Source organism: Protomyctophum parallelum, assembly GCF_964188405.1.
Source record: "Protomyctophum parallelum genome assembly, chromosome: 6".
Lineage (NCBI taxonomy): Eukaryota > Metazoa > Chordata > Actinopteri > Myctophiformes > Myctophidae > Protomyctophum > Protomyctophum parallelum.
In genome coordinates this window covers 27,092,939-27,111,168 of record NC_139701.1, presented here as the reverse complement: position 1 = coordinate 27,111,168, position 18,230 = coordinate 27,092,939, and the positions used below count along the sequence as shown (strand labels likewise).

The 18,230-nt window shown below is 40.0% G+C and overlaps 1 protein-coding gene and 1 long non-coding RNA gene across 5 annotated transcripts in view; both read left to right on the top strand.

Moving 5' to 3' along the window:
- osbpl9 (oxysterol binding protein-like 9) overlaps window positions 1-12,154 on the top strand; it is a 43,604-nt gene extending 31,450 nt beyond the window's left edge. For all 4 annotated transcript variants that reach the window (XM_083767642.1, XM_083767641.1, XM_083767643.1 and 1 more), the window contains 15 exons: window positions 1,751-1,844; window positions 2,490-2,594; window positions 3,732-3,891; window positions 4,399-4,511; window positions 4,635-4,753; window positions 5,164-5,249; window positions 5,475-5,682; window positions 5,837-5,921; window positions 6,056-6,166; window positions 6,289-6,352; window positions 6,583-6,723; window positions 7,891-7,969; window positions 8,116-8,207; window positions 9,184-9,319; window positions 9,642-12,154. In XM_083767642.1, coding sequence (XP_083623768.1) covers window positions 1,751-1,844; window positions 2,490-2,594; window positions 3,732-3,891; window positions 4,399-4,511; window positions 4,635-4,753; window positions 5,164-5,249; window positions 5,475-5,682; window positions 5,837-5,921; window positions 6,056-6,166; window positions 6,289-6,352; window positions 6,583-6,723; window positions 7,891-7,969; window positions 8,116-8,207; window positions 9,184-9,319; window positions 9,642-9,716 — 1,668 coding nt within the window. In that variant the 3' untranslated portion in view covers window positions 9,717-12,154. The remainder of the gene's footprint in view (window positions 1-1,750; window positions 1,845-2,489; window positions 2,595-3,731; window positions 3,892-4,398; window positions 4,512-4,634; window positions 4,754-5,163; window positions 5,250-5,474; window positions 5,683-5,836; window positions 5,922-6,055; window positions 6,167-6,288; window positions 6,353-6,582; window positions 6,724-7,890; window positions 7,970-8,115; window positions 8,208-9,183; window positions 9,320-9,641) is intronic.
- A 962-nt stretch (window positions 12,155-13,116) lies between these two features.
- On the top strand, window positions 13,117-17,944 carry LOC310860232. The gene is made up of 14 exons (XR_014569357.1): window positions 13,117-13,134; window positions 13,588-13,623; window positions 14,392-14,466; window positions 14,637-14,678; window positions 14,873-14,906; window positions 15,090-15,144; window positions 15,464-15,514; window positions 15,695-15,728; window positions 15,922-15,975; window positions 16,166-16,217; window positions 16,614-16,656; window positions 16,829-16,852; window positions 17,390-17,438; window positions 17,813-17,944. It is a non-coding gene; the product is annotated as an uncharacterized lncRNA (long non-coding RNA).
- Window positions 17,945-18,230: the final 286 nt, after the last annotated feature.

Genomic DNA, 18,230 nt, shown 5'->3' with positions numbered 1-18,230 from the left:
GGTCCCACCATGACAATGCAATAGTCCTCTAATTGGCTATTATTAGGAGCTATTGTCTTACTTTCCTCGAGGCATGTGAATAAGAGGAAGGTGGGTAGAGGAGATGGAAGAAAGGACAGTGGGTGGGTAGGGGGTATAAATGGAAAAGTAAAAAAGACATCATACCCCACACTTTCTTCTGAGCTGAGATTTAGCAATTTGCACCAAGTCACTGCATGTTCTTTCCCACGTCTAACCATATTTATCTCTGGTGATTGTTACGACGTTATGACAGTTTCCCTAGGCACACAGACGGATACTACGCCTCAAATTAAATCATTACTCATTTGTCACATTTGAATGTTAGATGTTTCATTCTATACTGTATGTCCCTCAGGCAGGGCCAGCTTGTGCTTCTGGAAACTGTCTTACTGCCGGGCGATCATACTACATTACTTTATCACGTAATTCCTATTGTTCTTTGCTTGTCTTCATCTTTCAAACAGCATGCTGATCACAGGTTTCTGCAGGTTTACTGCCCTTTGGCTGCTTTCTAGGATCTCACCTTGGTATTTTTGCATGGCCTGCCAGCATGGCGTCCGTCAGGACCTGATTGAAGGAGGCTGTTCTTGTGCTTTTTCTGACTGACTGTATTCTCCGTTTACTTGCATTGATCTGAGATGAAATATGCCATGATCCATTTTTTCGTAAGAAAAAATAAAAAAAATAAAAGAATATATATATTTGACAAAGAATACATTTGGTGTTAGTTTAAAAGATTACATTTCCCCCCATGTTAAGCACTTGCAGAGTATTCCTATATACTATACCTACACTATAGTTTAATACACAAAGTAAAGGGTTATCAACAAAATCTGTCTGATAATGGGTCAATATGATGTTTTATGGTGATAATAAATCCTGTTTGCATAGCCTTGCATCCATCCACTGCTTGGAAGTACAGTTGTACCAGAACTCCTAACGGGGTCGTCATAGAGGTCGATATGTTTTCCCATGTTGGATCATATTGTTTACAGAGGTCCCATCATTGAATCAATGCTTACATTGACCCCATTACAGCAGGGCAATGGGCTACTTTGTACTGTATGTACTGTGTGCCTGCTTATCTATGTCAAAGTATAGAAGTGTTGATGAGAGCAGGTCACATAGGTTCACCGTGTCTCTGCAGATTTATGTTTTACCACAGGGAAATCTCGGGAGTCAGAAAGACGTCCGCAATTATCTCAGTACAGGTCGCGGGGTTCCTCAGAGTTCAACAGATTATTAGTTTATTACAGTGTATGCTGTGCCCAATCTTATGATGTCAAGCTGTGGAGCTAACACTCTATTGATTATCTTTAATGGAATCTAGTAATCCCACACTTTTCCAGGAAAGGGAGAGTGAAAAGTAATCAAGCTAGTCTGACTGGGAGGTGCATTTCACCGCCTGTTGTTGACTTGGTTATGGAACTGATATGTAGGCCTACAGTACGTATACATCAATATACAGGGTTTGAAGACTGTCCTCCCTGCTCTGACAGCTCTGAGAGTTTATAGTAGATTATTATAAACCTTGGTAGTATTGGAGGATATAATTGGGGTCCTCGATGCAGATCTTTCCTACCTATTCAAGTGGGTCTTGACTTTTGAATAGTACAATACTTGTAGGCTGTGGTAGAAAGTATTTACTGTGGCAGAGTAGTGGCAGGTTTAATCCGTAAGCCTGACGTTTTGGGGGTTTGATGGCAGTATTGTTTTTTGTTCACTCCAGAGCACCATCAACCCAGTGGATGGGATATACCTGCCTCCTCTGGATAACACTGTAGTCAACACCACCATGCCAACACAGACCACACTACCCACAGGTATTGCACATCCACTTCATTTCACACCAAGCCTGTCGGTGTGTGTGAGTGAACAAAGTGGTATTGTCACTTAAATACATCTATGAGTACTTTTAAGATCCCACAAATGAGGCATGAATAAATACTGAACAAACAAAAAGGTAGAAGCGCACACCAGTAGTGGGGAGGTGCTGACCGCAGGAGATAAAACTATGACATGAATAAATACTGAAAATAATTTAGGAAGCTTAGACATAATTTCTTGTGTTCTGGTTTAGTTGTATGACATGAATAAATACTGAAAATAATTTAGAAAGCTTAGACATAATTCCTTGTGTTCTGGTTTAGTTGTAAATAGCACCCCCTGCTGTTCATCCATTCTGAACTGTCAAGAGTAAGACTATTGTGATTTATTTGATTAATCCCAAACAGTCCAAGTGCAGAGGGCCAAGCAAGAGTTCTGTAGCATTACATATTTAAATTCCTTGGTCTCTGGTACTTTGTGTTATTACCTGGTTACTCTTTTTCTTTATTTTGTATTATTACCATAGTATCTGCAGTATCATTCTTATGTATTATGTCCTGTGTTTCATAACTGTGGTACTGCCATGGCACCTGAATTTCCCTGCGGTATCAATTAAGGTCTATATGTGTCCTCCTCAACAGACTGTTCTCAGGTGTGTAAATCAGACCTTCGGCCCTCTACGCTGCCTGTGGGTCCTGTCGTCACGGTGATGGGCAGCCTACAGACACCAACACCAAACAGCACAGGTGAAAACAAGGCCTTTCAACTACGGCTGTCGCCATCATGACATTTTACTTGATTAATTGTCATTCAAATAATTGTGATAACAGTTAAATAGTGTTTTTGGCCATGAACATTGGTTGGAACATACTATAAAGAAAAAATACATTTCTGTTTACCTTGTAGGCTTTGTGAACAAAACTTTCACAGGGCAGATATGACAACTTGAATGTACAAAGAAATGACTGGCAATGACTGGTATCAATAATCAAATGAAATATGTACTATGTACAGGCTATATATATATATTTAATAGTTTTATACTTTATAACATGTTCAACAATAGTGTAAATATCCAATCTACAAGCTGATGATGTGTCATACCGTGATGTGTTGTGAGCTTGTAGATCAGCTATGAATTCATACAGATGTATGGAAAGTTGGAAACGGTTCTGATGATTATGCAAAAATAATTGCGATTATCTAAAAGAATTGCAATCAGTGGATTGTGTAATAATTGTGACAGGCCTACCATTATTTTATTTATTTTTTATGCATTATAGTGTTCAGACCCACCTTGTTAAACCTACTTCTATTTCACATACAGATAAGGCCGAAGTGTCTTCATTCTAAAAGGCAAACATGTCTGTGTTTTTAACTACAAATATCATCTGTTTCTTATATACAGTACTGTAATTTGGTGAAAGAACATTGTGCACCCATATCCATGTCCATGTTTTCCAAACATATATTATTTACTAATTAGTAAGGAAAAGAGGACAGGGGAATAATAAGAAATAGATGAACAGATTTAATGTACTTCTGTAGCAGTTCCATATTAAGTACAATATGCTCTCAATAAAATTAAGGTATATTAATAATTAAGCAGTATAAGGCTAGGGGTTCTTGTTTGTTTGCATATCTGCTGAGGCAGCTGCATTAAAATGCTGCGCTGTGCACTAAGGAGGCAGGCAGTATGCAGAATTTCAGACAGCTGAACAGTACTGTAGATTGATTGAATGCTCAGATATGACTGCACTCTGGTTTTGTTACACAGAATGACTGACTGCATTGGTCAAATTAATAGTTGGAATTGCTTTGTATATTAACCCAACCCTCTCCTTCCCCCTCTTCTCCCCTCCATCCCTCCTCCCTTGTGTCAGGGAGTGGTGCGTCAGGTCCCAGTAGTGGTGCCGGCTCCCCCGTCCGCCTCTCCCTGCCCTCTCACTCTGTGCCAGATTTCTCCTACTCCTCTAGTGAGGATGAGTTCTATGATGCTGACGAGTTCTCCCAGAGCAACACTTCTCCCAAACACTGCATAGAGTGAGTATAGCAACGATGTCCTTTACCACAGCATAGTGCGTGCAGTGGTACAGGAAGTTGTTACTAATGTACTCAGAGTGAGTATAGTGACACGTTCCTGTAACATTGCACAGAGTGAGTATAGTAACAATGTCCTGTAACACTGCATAGTGAGAATACAGTAGCAACACCTTCCTGCACCACTGCATAGCATCTTCCATCTACACTAGACTGTGTCTATCTAATAGTATGTTGTCATCTCCCTTCCTCCCCTACACTGTATAAAGGAAATGTGCTGTCAGAGCACTTTACGCTATAATTACACTGTCTCTATCATGCAGACAGGTACTGCATAGGAGGCACAGAATAGACATAGGCATGTCTACTGCAATCACATGTTTGTATGTTTTCAACAAAGTTAATACACAAGGAAAAAAAAATATCATTCCACACTGACTTCTCTCTCTTCTCTCCTCTCTCTCTCTCTCTCTCTCTCTCTCTCCATTTCTGATTGTTTCATTTTATCAGTCCTTTGGGGCCTCCAACAACCTTGCCACTTGGTGATGAGGGAACAGTGCTGAAACGACCTGACACCAATGAATCACTCAACTCATCCATGTCCAACGGCACCACAGATGCAGGTAGGTGAATCCTTAAAGATATTACTCAAACCAGAGCGATATTTAGGATATGAAAGTGCTAGAGTGTGAACCTTGTGATATCACTGGATGTGATTGTAACCTGCCCTCTGCTGTTGTTGACAGATCAATTTGACAGCCATGATGACCATGAAGACATTGGCGAGTGCGAGTCGGTGGAGGAGCACAAAAGTGTCATCATGCACCTGTTGTCTCAGGTCCGACTGGGCATGGACCTCACCAAGGTAATGCACCTACATTCCTGTGTCTAAGGCTGTCATGCAATCTTACTTAATGATTAATGACTTAGTTGTGTGTTTCAATGAAAATTGGCACAATGACCAAAATAAATAATGTACCATGCCAAAATAAATAATTTTATACTCGACATTTGTAGAAAATTGTGGACATAGTCGATCTAGAAGCCGAGTGTGAGCTTGTAGATGTTCTATTTCCGCTATTTTTGAAAATGTATGAACATTTTAAAATAATTACATATTAAGATACTGGTCTACCCTTGTCTTTGACAAATGTGCAGGTAGATGGAAGAGGCCTCTCTCATCGAGACAGAAAAGGATACTTGGTTCTGTGTTTATTGGCATTCGTCTTCTGCGTGTTTCAATAGTGTGTAATAATATTTCTTAACATTTCACAGGTGGTCTTACCAACTTTCATCTTGGAGAGGAGGTCTTTATTAGAAATGTATGCAGACTTCTTTGCACATCCCGACTTATTTGTCAGGTATGTCACTTACTTCAGTGCCGTTCCATGAAGACAGGCATTGGTTCCTCTGTTGTTGTTGCCCTAAAAAAAAGAAACCATAACAATATCTTAATTGTCCTGATATGACCAATCCCACCCATCTGGTACTTATCTTATCTTTCTTTTCTTTTTTTTTACAGAAGTGCTAATGTTTTGAGATATTTAAAGTACAAGTGTGTGACTTCCGCTCTGTGCCCCCTGTAGCATTGCTGACCAGGAGGAGCCCCGGGACCGCATCGTACAGGTGGTGAAATGGTACCTGTCAGCGTTCCATGCAGGGAGGAAAGGTTCGGTAGCCAAGAAGCCCTACAACCCCATCCTGGGGGAGGTCTTCTACTGCCACTGGGATCTGCCCGATGAGACAGAGGAACCCAGTCAACCCACTCTGCCCCTGCCTGCAGTCAATCAGCAGGTGGATGTTGTTTCTTTCTTGTCACACTGAATGAGTATTATAATTAGGTACTGAATATTACATTACAATATGAATGCAATATGTTATGTACATTTTGTATCCCCCCCCCCCCCCCCCTTTTATTCATTATTTGTTAAACTTTCCTTCCTTACAGGAGACACTATCAGATGGTCCACTTCCATGGTCTTCGCCCAACAGTGTGTGTTTTGTAGCAGAGCAGGTCTCTCACCACCCTCCCAGTGAGTATCTGACCCTCTCACGTCCCCTCCTGGCATTGAAGCCTGTCTTAAACATTTATACAATGTCACTGGAATGCTTTGATTTGGTGATAACCTGGATGGCGATGAAAACATCTCCACCCTCTTTTCCCCAGTTTCTGCATTTTACGCAGAGTGTTACAGTAAGAAAATCCAGTTCAACGCTCACATCTGGACTAAGTCGAAATTCCTAGGGATGTCAATAGGTGTCCACAATATCGGCCAAGGTATATAGGATTCGCTTACACAATGAAAAGTTTAAATCACTTTCATGAATAGCTACACATTTTAAACAAAAAGGGTTGTGCTGTGTGTAACACTCATTTATGTTTTCCTGTATGTGATCTAGGCTGCGTATCATGTTTGGAACATGACGAACACTACATCCTCACTTTCCCTAATGGTTACGGCAGGTACTTATTATTATTATTAATATTAGTTATAACATCTACCAATTTATTTACAAAGGGTTTTTAAGTTCTATGTAACACCACAAGTTAGTGCTTTACAGAATAAATAATGTGAATGAGAAAAATTGTATCTTATGGTGTCTTTAATTATAGTAGACTATCTTTACTTTTACTTTGTCTATCTTTACTTTTACTTTGTCGGGCGACCGTGGCGCTTGTTTCTATCTCTTCAGATCAATCCTGACGGTGCCATGGGTGGAGCTGGGTGGGGAGTGTACCATCAACTGCTCCAAGACGGGCTACAGTGCCAACATTGTGTTCCATACCAAGCCTTTCTACGGTGGCAAGAAACACCGGGTCACTGCAGAAATTTTGTAAGAGGTCTCCTCTCAAATTGTGTAGCACCGTTTTAATGGGTTTCTGTGTCATCCTAAAAAATATAATAAAATTGTTAATTTAGGATCTGTTCACACTACTCGCCTGTTAAGCAGAAAAAGCACTGCCTAATGGCTCGTACACACTGCACGTTATTTGCTCAGATTATGCTGTTGGGATCGTTTTTTGCGCTCGCCGACAAAACTCCCAATCTGACGCAAGATCGGGCTTTGATCGCAGAGGTTTTGCTCGCGGTGTGTGAAAGGAGCTGTGAGAAGATCCAGTGCTGATGAAAGCGCTCGCTGACGCCTTCCCGACCGGTTCTGAATATCTAGCAGGTTTGATATTTGGCTCTCTCCCCGACTGGACATTGTATCTTGGGTCTCGCGCTTGTATGGCACCCTGCACGTACGTGAGATGTAAAAATGAATTGGAATAAATTATGTAGCCTATATGTATCGGGTCTGGATCGCATCTTGGTGAACATTTGCAGTGTGTGATGCCTAGTCTGTGACCAATTGTTTAGTGTGAAAGCCACACAGATATAATGACAGTCGATTTAGTGTGTCCTGTAGTGTGAAATACATAACGATCTGATGACTCGCCAACAACTTTAAAACTCCTACAGTGTGTAGGGGCCATTAAGGGCATTTTCTGCTGAAAATCTTCCACAACCTCGACCATGACCTCCATTTGGATGATGCTTGTTTTAAAACTTACTTCAGGCTAAGCTAGGGGCAATTTGAAGACATGTTGTGGAGGGTTGAACCAGCAATCTTGAGACACACAGTTGAGTATATCGTGTTTGGTCAGCTGATAAAAGGTGGCCTAGAGCATTTCTCAAAAATGTTACACTAAAGGTTTTTTGCCCCAACCCCCCCCCCCCCCCCACCATCCTTTTGAATGTAAAAAAGATAGTGTGAACACATGCCCTTAAGTCTGTCCATAATTTCACACATGGCCTCAACTATAAACCTTCGACTTGAGAGTTGGTTTGCATTAGTTCTCTCTGCAATATCGTCAGGAGGGCGCTTAATTCCGTGTAGTATTAAATGTGTGAAATTACGTGGGCCAATGGCATTTAAAACGCTTCAAAGGACCAAATTACCTACTTTTTAGGCATTTGAATTAAAACAAGCATTGTTCTTCTCATGTGCTTTTTGCAGTGGGCCTAACGATAAGAAGTCTTTCTGCTCCATAGAGGGAGAGTGGAATGGAGTGATGTTTGCCAAGTGGGCATCTGGGGTAGGTTGATTTATTGGATTTTAGATTTTGATACTTTTCACGTCAAGGTATCCTGACAAAGGTGTAATTGGCAAGCAGATCCTCTCCAAACACTGCTGATTCGTTATCATCTCTTAACTGCTGTTTTTTCTTTTTTATTCTGGCAGGAGAACTCCTTGTTCATAGATACTAAAAAGATGGGACTCATTAAAAAGAAGGTTCGGAAGCTGGAGGACCAGCTGGAATATGAGTCTCGCTGGTGAGAATGAGTGATCATATTGCTATGGGGAAATTATAACTTTGAATCCGACACTTTATGAACATTAAGTAATGAGTATCAAGCTTTGCTGTCATTGCACCTGGTCTTGTTATTAACGCATATGCACAGTTCTGGACATTTCTCCTGTTTACAAACATTATTATTAGATAACCACAAAGGCAGCCTAACGAGTTAGGGGAAGTACCACCTGGGCCCAGTACTCTGTTCCATGAGTCCCTGGTTTTTGATTCCCAGTCAGCTGGACCATTTGTGGAAGATGATTAATTCCCTTACTCTCTATTCACATTTCTCTTCTCTCCACTGTCACTTTTAAATTCACATTTCTCTTCTTTCCACTGTCACTTTAAAATAAAGGCTTAAAAATACCAAGAGAATAACACACACTCATCTCATACATTGTGGAATTTCCACAGCAATATCCATGTGTACTATCATTAGCGTGGGACCTGTTGCCTGTCCTCTAACGCCAGGGCTCCACTGGGCGCAACAATGTCGGGAATGTGCCCTTTTAATCAATGGAGGGTGGCTCCACTGCCCGCGTTGCGTTGCGTTGTGCTGCGTTCGGTGACAAAAAAATTGCCCCGGTTCGTTTTTTGACGCATGCACGCGTTGACAGCAACATAAAATAATGTTGCTGACGCGCAGTTTTCAAAGGCCCGCGGTGGAGCACCTCTAGCGTGACGTTGACGTTGTCATGACACGAGCAGGACACGACGGAGACGCGACGCGCCCAGTGGAGCCCTGGCGTAATTAACAGCTGGACTGCAGTCTCACTGAAGAACATCAGGTTCTCAACATTTTACTGATGTAAAGTACCCAGGAAAGAGTGTCTTTGTGGTACATTTCACAAATACTATGTTATTAAAACCATACCAAACCATAGTGATCTTCTCCTATACCCTACTCATGAAAACGAAATGGTCTCTTTTTGTGTATTTATATCTTGACCCTTCAGCCTGTGGAAAGACGTGACACTGAACCTGAAACTGAAGTACATCGATGCAGCGACAGAAGCCAAACATCGGCTCGAGGAGAAACAGAGAGCTGAGGCCAGAGAGAGGAAGGAGAATGAACAACAGTGGGAGACGAGGGTGAGGCTTACTCACCATCTAAACGGTTCTTCATTTGTCCATGGGTCATGTGACAATTCAGAAACCCATGTTGCTGACCAGCTGTTGATCGGGCTGGCCATACTGTATGTCTTTATTACTCCTGATATATGGACAGTTCAGATCTTTTCCTTCAGTAGTAGTCAAATCGCTAAGTTGGTCATGTAATTATAAAATTATGCTCCATATGATGTCGGGTTTTTTTTAGGGCTATTTAGAATTGAATTTGTTTAACTAAATTAAAAAGAGTGCACTTTAAATGTCTTGAATCATGGTTATGATACTTTGTTCTCCTCTTTTCAAGTTGTTCCATGAGGATGGAGAGTGCTGGATCTATGATGAGCCTCTACTAAAGAGATTAGCTTCTCAAGGGTACTAGGGAAGACGGCACACAACCTGACACACTCAACACACACACACACACACCACACCACAGAGTCTTCATAAGAACTCTTTTGCAAACCACTTCTTATCCAAGCCTTGGAATGACTGACTGATGATTGAATATGTACACAGCTTTGCATTTGACGATAAAACAATGTTGAATGAATTCAATGGGGGGGGAAAAAACTCAAAGATGTATAACGAAAATTAGTAACGCTCCTCCACTCGTTTGGTCAACTCCACCTCCACCACCATCGATACTGCTCCACCCTCCCACCGTAAGACCACCTGATGCAGAGCTGAGATGGGACTTTCCATGGATCTCCACTTCCTCTGTGTGCCATCTCTCAACCTCAACACAGTCCTTCAGCAGTTCCACATGACGTACGCAAGAAGCCCTCTCCATTTGTTTGGGTGGAGCTGATGCCGTTCAGATCATAAACACACCTCAACAAACAAAACAGCATTCTACATCTCAGGGAATCTGGTGACTGAGGAAAGAAAGCTGCTGTCCCCCTCCCAAGTGTCTGACAGCTTCATACCGTGGTGGAACTCAATCATCACAACAGGGTGGGGGAGGATTTTGCCACTTGCCTACAACTAGTTACAACTGTTGTTTATATATAGATATGTATGATCAATATATAAATATATATTCTTTTTTTATTTTCTCTTTTTTTTCATTCTTTGAATAGTTAAAAAATACTTGAGGATAATCATTCCACTTTAATTTTGACATTCTGACCCCGTTTCTCATGCACCAACATTGCCTCTGCTTATAGATTAACCATATTTAACCCTACCGTCCCTATTTCGGGCATGTAATTATAGGCGAGAATCTACAAGTTCACAATGTGTCACATGTGATTAGTTGTGTGAGCTTGTAGATCTGCTTTTTTCTCTCTGCAACACCGCCGTGAGTATAAAATGGGGCTAAAGTGGTTAATGCTTCAACATCCTTTTTCTGTCTATGCTGCTATCCAAACGCAAGCCCTGAGTTAAGCTGTAGGTTCTACAAACAGACTGGACAAAAGCTGTGATAGATTTGTTAAGATGTAGGCAATATATAAAGCTGTTTTTGTATTGGTCATCAATGGATAAAATTATACATTGACTGCATTTGTATGAGCTCCAAAATGTGTAGGAAACGAGACACAAGAGTCTCTTTGACTCTCTTATGGAGTTATGGTCCACAGGTATTGGTTTCGAAATGTTCCCTGGTGGGTTTTAAAGCCATTTATGGCCATATGATTGTTTACTCGTACTGTAGCGTTTACAGTTTATTTAATAGCCAGGTGATGAGGTTAGAGAAGGGCAAGTCATTAAAGTTGTGTCTTATTCTATCCCTCCTCTTACCTAGTCAATTCTTTCAAAACACATTGCTTGCAGAAATCAATGTGTGTTGAGCGGAAACGAGGATGCAAATACAAGCTTTTGAGACACACCAACTGTTTTTAACGGTAATGAGTCCTAATTGTTTTGGTCTTGTTGGCTGGCATATTAGCCTATGTATAATGTTTTTCTATCAAACATATGACCAACCAAAAAATGGCTTACTGCCCCAACCTAGTGCAATCATAGTTAAATCTCCCATACATACCAACGTTAGTCACATCTTAATGTGGAGTTACAAAGAAAATGATGGCCCTCTCTTCTAAAGTGTGATGACATTGCTGGCATAAATAAGCTGCTCATTAAGAAATACTATTTGTTAGGTAGCCTACTAGCTTATAACATTTGCTTACACAATAACACGTCTGAGGCAGAAATAATTCTGTGAAGTATTGAGTAATACGTTTCAGGTAGGTTTTTTTCTAAATGCATATACAGTATTTTGGAATAAAGCCCTTAAAATGTTGACTTTTCATGTGATATGAGAGACCAAGAGTGATATATTTTAGAAGTTTACTGAGATATTCAGTGTGCAATGTTACCTTGGATATTTCAACGACTGAGGTTTTGTTGATTGTTCCTCATAGATGCTGTATTTGACTAGTTGATAAAGCACGTTGATTCACAATTTGTCCTTGGGAGTCTCTTAAAAGGTGGTTTTGACTACGGGAATTATAATTATGCATATTTTGGTGATGTGTGCCTACCCATTGATATCCTATGGTGAAAATCTCAACATGCAGGTTGTACTGTAACAGTTCAATTTAATTTATCATCTGTCAAAATCAGTTTTCTAGGAATATGCCAATTAAAATTAGCAGAGGTTGTACAAAATTCAAAGCCATTACTTCCCCCCCTTCATGTTGTCTGTAAATTATATTGAATTGAGGCTTTGCCACACATTTCAATATCGGTATTGCTTGATAGCAATCAATACAAAATGTATTTTTTATTTCATTCTGATCATAACCATTGATTGTATCAAAGTTTCCTGTTTGTTGATGCATAATAGGCCTATTAAATCTCCATGAATTTACTCGAGGTAGGCTATTGTATTTACTTTACAAACCTAGCACATGATGACAAGTTTTTTTTTGTTCAGCATGATTTTGTGGCCAATGGTGTAAGGGCATTATTATCAATAAAGAGGTGTCAATCTTTAGGCCAGATATTTACATTTACTGGGAAATGGACTTGTCCACTGTAAACAAGCAGATTATGAGAGGTTTTAATCAGAATCGTATTACTGCACTGCTAAGGAATAGTAGGTGGTGCAATTGAAAGCATCCGTGTAGCAGCCTCACGGGATGCGATATTTGCTACTATTAGTAGCCGGCGGGGTAAAACGAGCGCACCCTTGGAAATGGTCGCCTATGAATACAGTATTAGCTCACGGGATGGGTAGATTGATTGAAATATTTATTAACAGTTTGCAGAATTACAGTACATTTCAAGCACAAACTCAATACAAAGACGAAGACTGAGTGGACGACCCAATTAAGCATTACACTTGTTTACAAGAGGGTCCACCATGTGCAGTGAAGACAAAAGACATGACTGAAGATTACCCTTTTCGCATTATCGTATCAAAAAAGTAAATTCCCAGAGAACTACAGATATCTGTACCGGTCATCCCGGACATTTAATCCGGGGTGAAACAATTAACATCTTAAATCGCTGAATTTGCCATGTTTTCCCATTCAATCAGGAAGAACTTCCCACGGCATCCGGCAGAACTTCTGTTACACTCTACGGTTACACTGCATGACATTTAATATTTTCGTATTAAAATGTGTTCAAATTGTTTAACATGTTATTGTACTTATTTTTACGCTCTCAAGTTGGTGCGCGTAATCAGCAGCTGCAGGATGTATCCTTTAGAGCTGGATCAGAGCCGGCTCTGAGCTGGATGTATCAGAGAAAGGAGGACCGCCCTTTCCCATAAGGCTATGCGGCTCCCCTATATAAACACCATCCGCCCCGGAACATCCTCCTCTTCCCCTCTCTGCTTGTTCTATAAGGTACGGTATACGTGTCTTCCTTGCACGATTTCGAGCGTTAACCCATTATGAACGATTGATTGTTTTTTGTGTACATATTTAATGTGTTTACTTATCCTGTGCCGTGCGTCACTGTTGAGGTGCGTGCCGGTTTGTAATTTTAAACCGGTTTAATGTTTGTTATAGCGTTAGCAGGCCTGCTTCACCACGTGTTTCCAACACACTTCGTCAACTAGCTTGCAAGCTAATGACCGAATGGCTCATACACATACAGTAACCATTGCACCATATTACCATGCTCTTAATGATGAATATACGTGTTGGTAGGGACATCTGACTATTGTTGAGGAAACGCCAACCATTCTGATCGCATGGAGCAATATTCTAAAAGCTTACGTACCATATGTCTTGACTACCGGTATATAGTTGTGGTTTTACGGATTTGTCTAAGTTTGTTTTCACCTTGTTTTTAAGGCCTGCAACTGACAACGAGATGGATGCGGTCCTAAGGTAAGCGACCCTAAAGTTAGCTCTGGTCCATAGCCCTAATGCGAATTCTGGCCTAGCCCAAACATTTAGATGTCGTCTTAGCTCTCGCATGAAATGCAGACCAGCGTTTCTGTAGCGGGAATATAAAGCACGTTTTTCACCAATACAAAGACTAATTAGAAAGCCTACTTTCGTTAGTGGATGCACTCTGGTCCCCCCCACCACATATAGTATGTACTTTTTGTCCAGAAAGGCATTGTTTTAACTGGACTGGAAAATATTAACTATGAGGTTTATCCCTTGGCAATATCAGAGGCCGCAGTGGAGTAAGTGGAAAAACAATATTTCTGGCCAAAAAGTACATATACGTGTGTAAGATTGCATCCACTAGGTAAAACGTTCTTTATATTCCCACTACAGAGGAGAGGCTGGTCTGCATTTTATGCGAGAGCAAGATGCCATCCCCTAAACATACTAAAGTGATGTTTGCAGGTTATTAACCTGAATTTCAAAACTGTAGAAAAGTTTTATAATTTTATAAACACAACCTAACCCTCAAATCTACAGTCTTGTTGTCTCATCACTAATTGTGCAATTTCTTGTTGGGTTTAACATCTTGATCTATAAATGATGGCTAATCTTCCAACACTGAAGTCGATGATGAATTCATATATAAGAGTAGTGGACAGATGTGATAGCTGACTAATTATATACTGAGACTTTACTTGGATGTCTAACTTGCCACCTCCTTAAATCTACAGTCTTGTCTCATCACTAATTTCTTGTCAGGTTTAACATCTTGCACAGCACATGCAAGTCAAAGAATCGTCACAGAAGCGCATGCAAGTCATGGAATCTACACAGGTACATGACTAATAAATGATGGCTCAGCTTCCAACACTGAAGTCGATGATGAATTCATATATAAGAGTAGTGGACAGATGTGATATCTGACTAATTATATACTGAGACTTTACTTAGATGTCTAACTTACCAGTATCCATCATTGTTTACTAAACAAGTTTCCTTAATAGGTATTGGAGAGATTGAAGATGTGAGGAGACTCATGGTTTATGGTATGTATTACTTGATAGTCACAATATGGTAAAACTGTCTGTGCTACAATGATGACAATTATTTGCTACTCTTGACAAAGATGATGAAACTTTACCACTAATTTCTCAGATTCTGAGGCACTTAAGTTGTGACTTGTAATTAAGTGATCGCAAAGTAAGGTGTTATTCAGTTAACCGGTTATGCTTTTTTACAGAATCTAACCATAAGTGCTGAAGTATCTAAAACAGGTAATGAGGATATTGTATCTTTAGCCTGTACTTCAACTGTCAATGATGATTTGTTAAAACAATGGGAATCTCTCTGAAAATCATGAAAGATGTTTGTTTTCCTGATGGCAGTAGATGCTACAAAACTCTTGCATGTTACTTTTTTGTGTAATTCTTACCAAACATTTTGGTTTCATTTCGCAGATCACTGTCTAGGAATGATGACTTGTCAAGTGAAGCTTGGCAGTAATTTCCCCAGGTAATGCTAACTTGCCTATAGCTGATCTTGCATGTCTCCCTGGAAATAAAAACGTCTGGGTTCCCGAGGCACTCATTTAGATGACATGTCTTAATTGCAACCCTCACCCACTAACCTTAACTAGCCAACAGGCTAAGGCCCATAGGCCTACAACAACCATTGCAACGATTATCCATGCTTAAATGATGAATATAAGTGTTGGTAGGGACATCTGACTATTGCTGAGGAAACGCCAACCATTCTGATAGCCTGTACTAAAACAAGCATGCATGCAGTACATGGTTAATTGGATGCAAAGCTAATTTTCTTTCCTCTTTAGACTGGTGACTGGCTCCCCAGTTAGAAGTCAAGGATTCCGGCTTATATGAAGGTCAGTTTCAATTTACAACTGTAGGGTGTTTATGCATGATACGATGATGATCGCATAGTTCAGCTGATATCTGTGATGAACAATTAGCTTAAGTCTTTCGCTCCTATCTGATGTATCAATCCTGTCTATGTTAGCCAGTCGATGATCACTGCACTGTATTGATTGACAAATCTGTTACAGGATTCTGATTGAAGCTCCCCAGATATGCCTTTTGGTAGGTATTATCACTTTAAAGTGCTTGACACTAATTTCTTGATACAATGATGATTGCATAGTTCAGCTGATAATTGTGATGAACAAGCAGCTAAAGTCTTTCGCTCCTATCTGATGGTATCAAAATCCTGTCCATAGAAATGAATACATATGAATTGAACTGCACCATGTTTAATGGCAAATTTATTTTATAGGATGTTGGTGAAATGTGATTTGCAACTCACCCACAGAGGTTGTTTTCAGTTTTGGTAAGTATGGCCATTTAAGCACCCAGTTCTTTTTCTTTGACAATCTTGATGTGATGATTCAGAATCAGGTCTCTGATCCATTTGAGGACATTTATCTTTTATTAACTGATCTAGATTGTTAAAAGTGTACACATTAATCATTCTTTAAAATTAAGAATGCTAATATTTTACTCCCGTTTTGGCTTTTCAGATGTGCCATTCCATTGCACTGTGAAAGATGTGGAGGATACCAGAACATCCAAGTGAGTAGTCTGTAGTGCATGTCTCAGAACAGGTTATATTGGATCTTTTCCTAGCATGGCTGGGTACGAGATGAAACTCTATTAAAAAATATATATATATATTCACGCATATAAATTGGGTTACAAATCTTTTTCCCAGCTGCCCTCATTCTAGTTAAAGAATCCAATATAAGTATGTATCATACTTTAGACATACAGTATTGTGAGGACATGGCATGGCCATGTGAGTACTGATGTACATGCTCTAAAGTTTTTCATCTGACCTATGTGATGATAAAGTACATGCTGACAAAACCATGGAGTCAGTGTAATATTAGCTCTAGCTGAAGTGGTCGGTACTGGTATGAGTTTGAGTGCAACATCTGCAGCCTTTTCTAATATCTACCTTTTCTTCAGGAATGGCAACATTTTGGCAGTCTGGAATGGCACAACTTTTGAGGTAAGACACTAAATTGAAAGGTCATGGCTTTATATGGGTTCAGTGATGTTTTTACAAATGTCTGACCTGAACATCAATGTGTGGACAATGGCTTTACTGAGTAACCTTTGTAGATTGAATTCCTCTTTTATATATTGGTAATATTTTCTAACTTGCTGTTTATTCCCTTCAGGTGACTGGAATCTGGATTGACATGGTAAGTTTACACTTTGCCTTTGAATGGCATAGCCAAAAGAGCCTGTTCATTTGTTTGTGGCTCTTGTACCAGTACCCATTTTCTATAAGCTCTAGATCCAGGAGTTTGGATTTACACTGTTTACTGCACTCCCATTCCCATATAATTAAACACTAGACATACCAAATCTTAAACTGAACCTTAACTAAATGAAATTGGGTGGCTTGGCTCTAGCGCTGATTGGAATCCCTCAAATGTATAGCTTGGCATGCTTCATAGGCTGCCCGCAGAGTGACCATTTGCCGTTGTCAGCCTACGAAGTGGGAACTCGAGTCCAAGCCGCCGTGGAGTGAGTTTAGTTTGGATCATGGGTATTTGTTCAGGAGTCACTAGCTGCATGATGCTCTGTCTCAATTAAACCTATGATGACAAGATTCTGCCAAATGAATTCCATGATTATACTCCTACCGTTCCATATTGTTCTGAGGTTGTTTAAAATGTAAAGACTGTTTGCTAAATGTTGCTAGTTACTGATCCATCTTTACAATCTATCATCAGGTTGCTGTCTGGGGTATTCATGAAGGTGACTGGAATTTGGAATGACATGGTAAGCTTTATAAAAAATAAATTGAAGCCTACACAAAGCATTCTCTAGAAAGGCCAAAAAAGATCTGAATCCAGGAGTTTGGGTCACACTTATGGGTTAACTGCCCTCTATAAACTTGATTACACTAGGCATACCCAATCTTGAAGATCCCTAAACAAAAGTTAACACATGAAATTAGGCTTGTTTTGCTCTGGGTACTTGTTCAGGAACCACTTGCCTACTTAATCCTATGCAACCTATGATGACAAGATTCTGCCAAATGAATTCCTTGATTATACTACTGTTCCATAATTCTGAGGTTGTGTAGAAAATGTAAAGACGTACAGTGGCTACATGTTGCTAGTTAATGATCATTCTTTGTGTTGTCTCATCAGGTTGCTGTCTGGGGATTCCTGAAGTCTTTGTATGTGCCTTGCAGTGGTGTTGTGTCAACAAAACATAATATAGCAGCTCAACTGCTGTACAGAAGGAATGCATGAAAATAAAAACCTATGCACTTGATTGAATACTTGCTTACTTTTTGACAGTTACTTTGGTCTTACTACATGTCTGAAGCTTGGTGTAGTTTAAAACAAATGTTTTCAACCTTACTACTTGAGCTCACTATGAAACTTTTAGTATCTATTATTGCTTAGATTTTCCTTGTCAGATCTCAGCCATGTTGCTCAAACCTACAATTTGATTTTAATCCTTGGTGGAGACTGAAAGTCTAAAACTAGGGTTTGCCTTGGGGCTTTATTTCTATTCAGGAGTTTAATATTTGTGACTGACAGCTTTAAGAATGGTAACTGT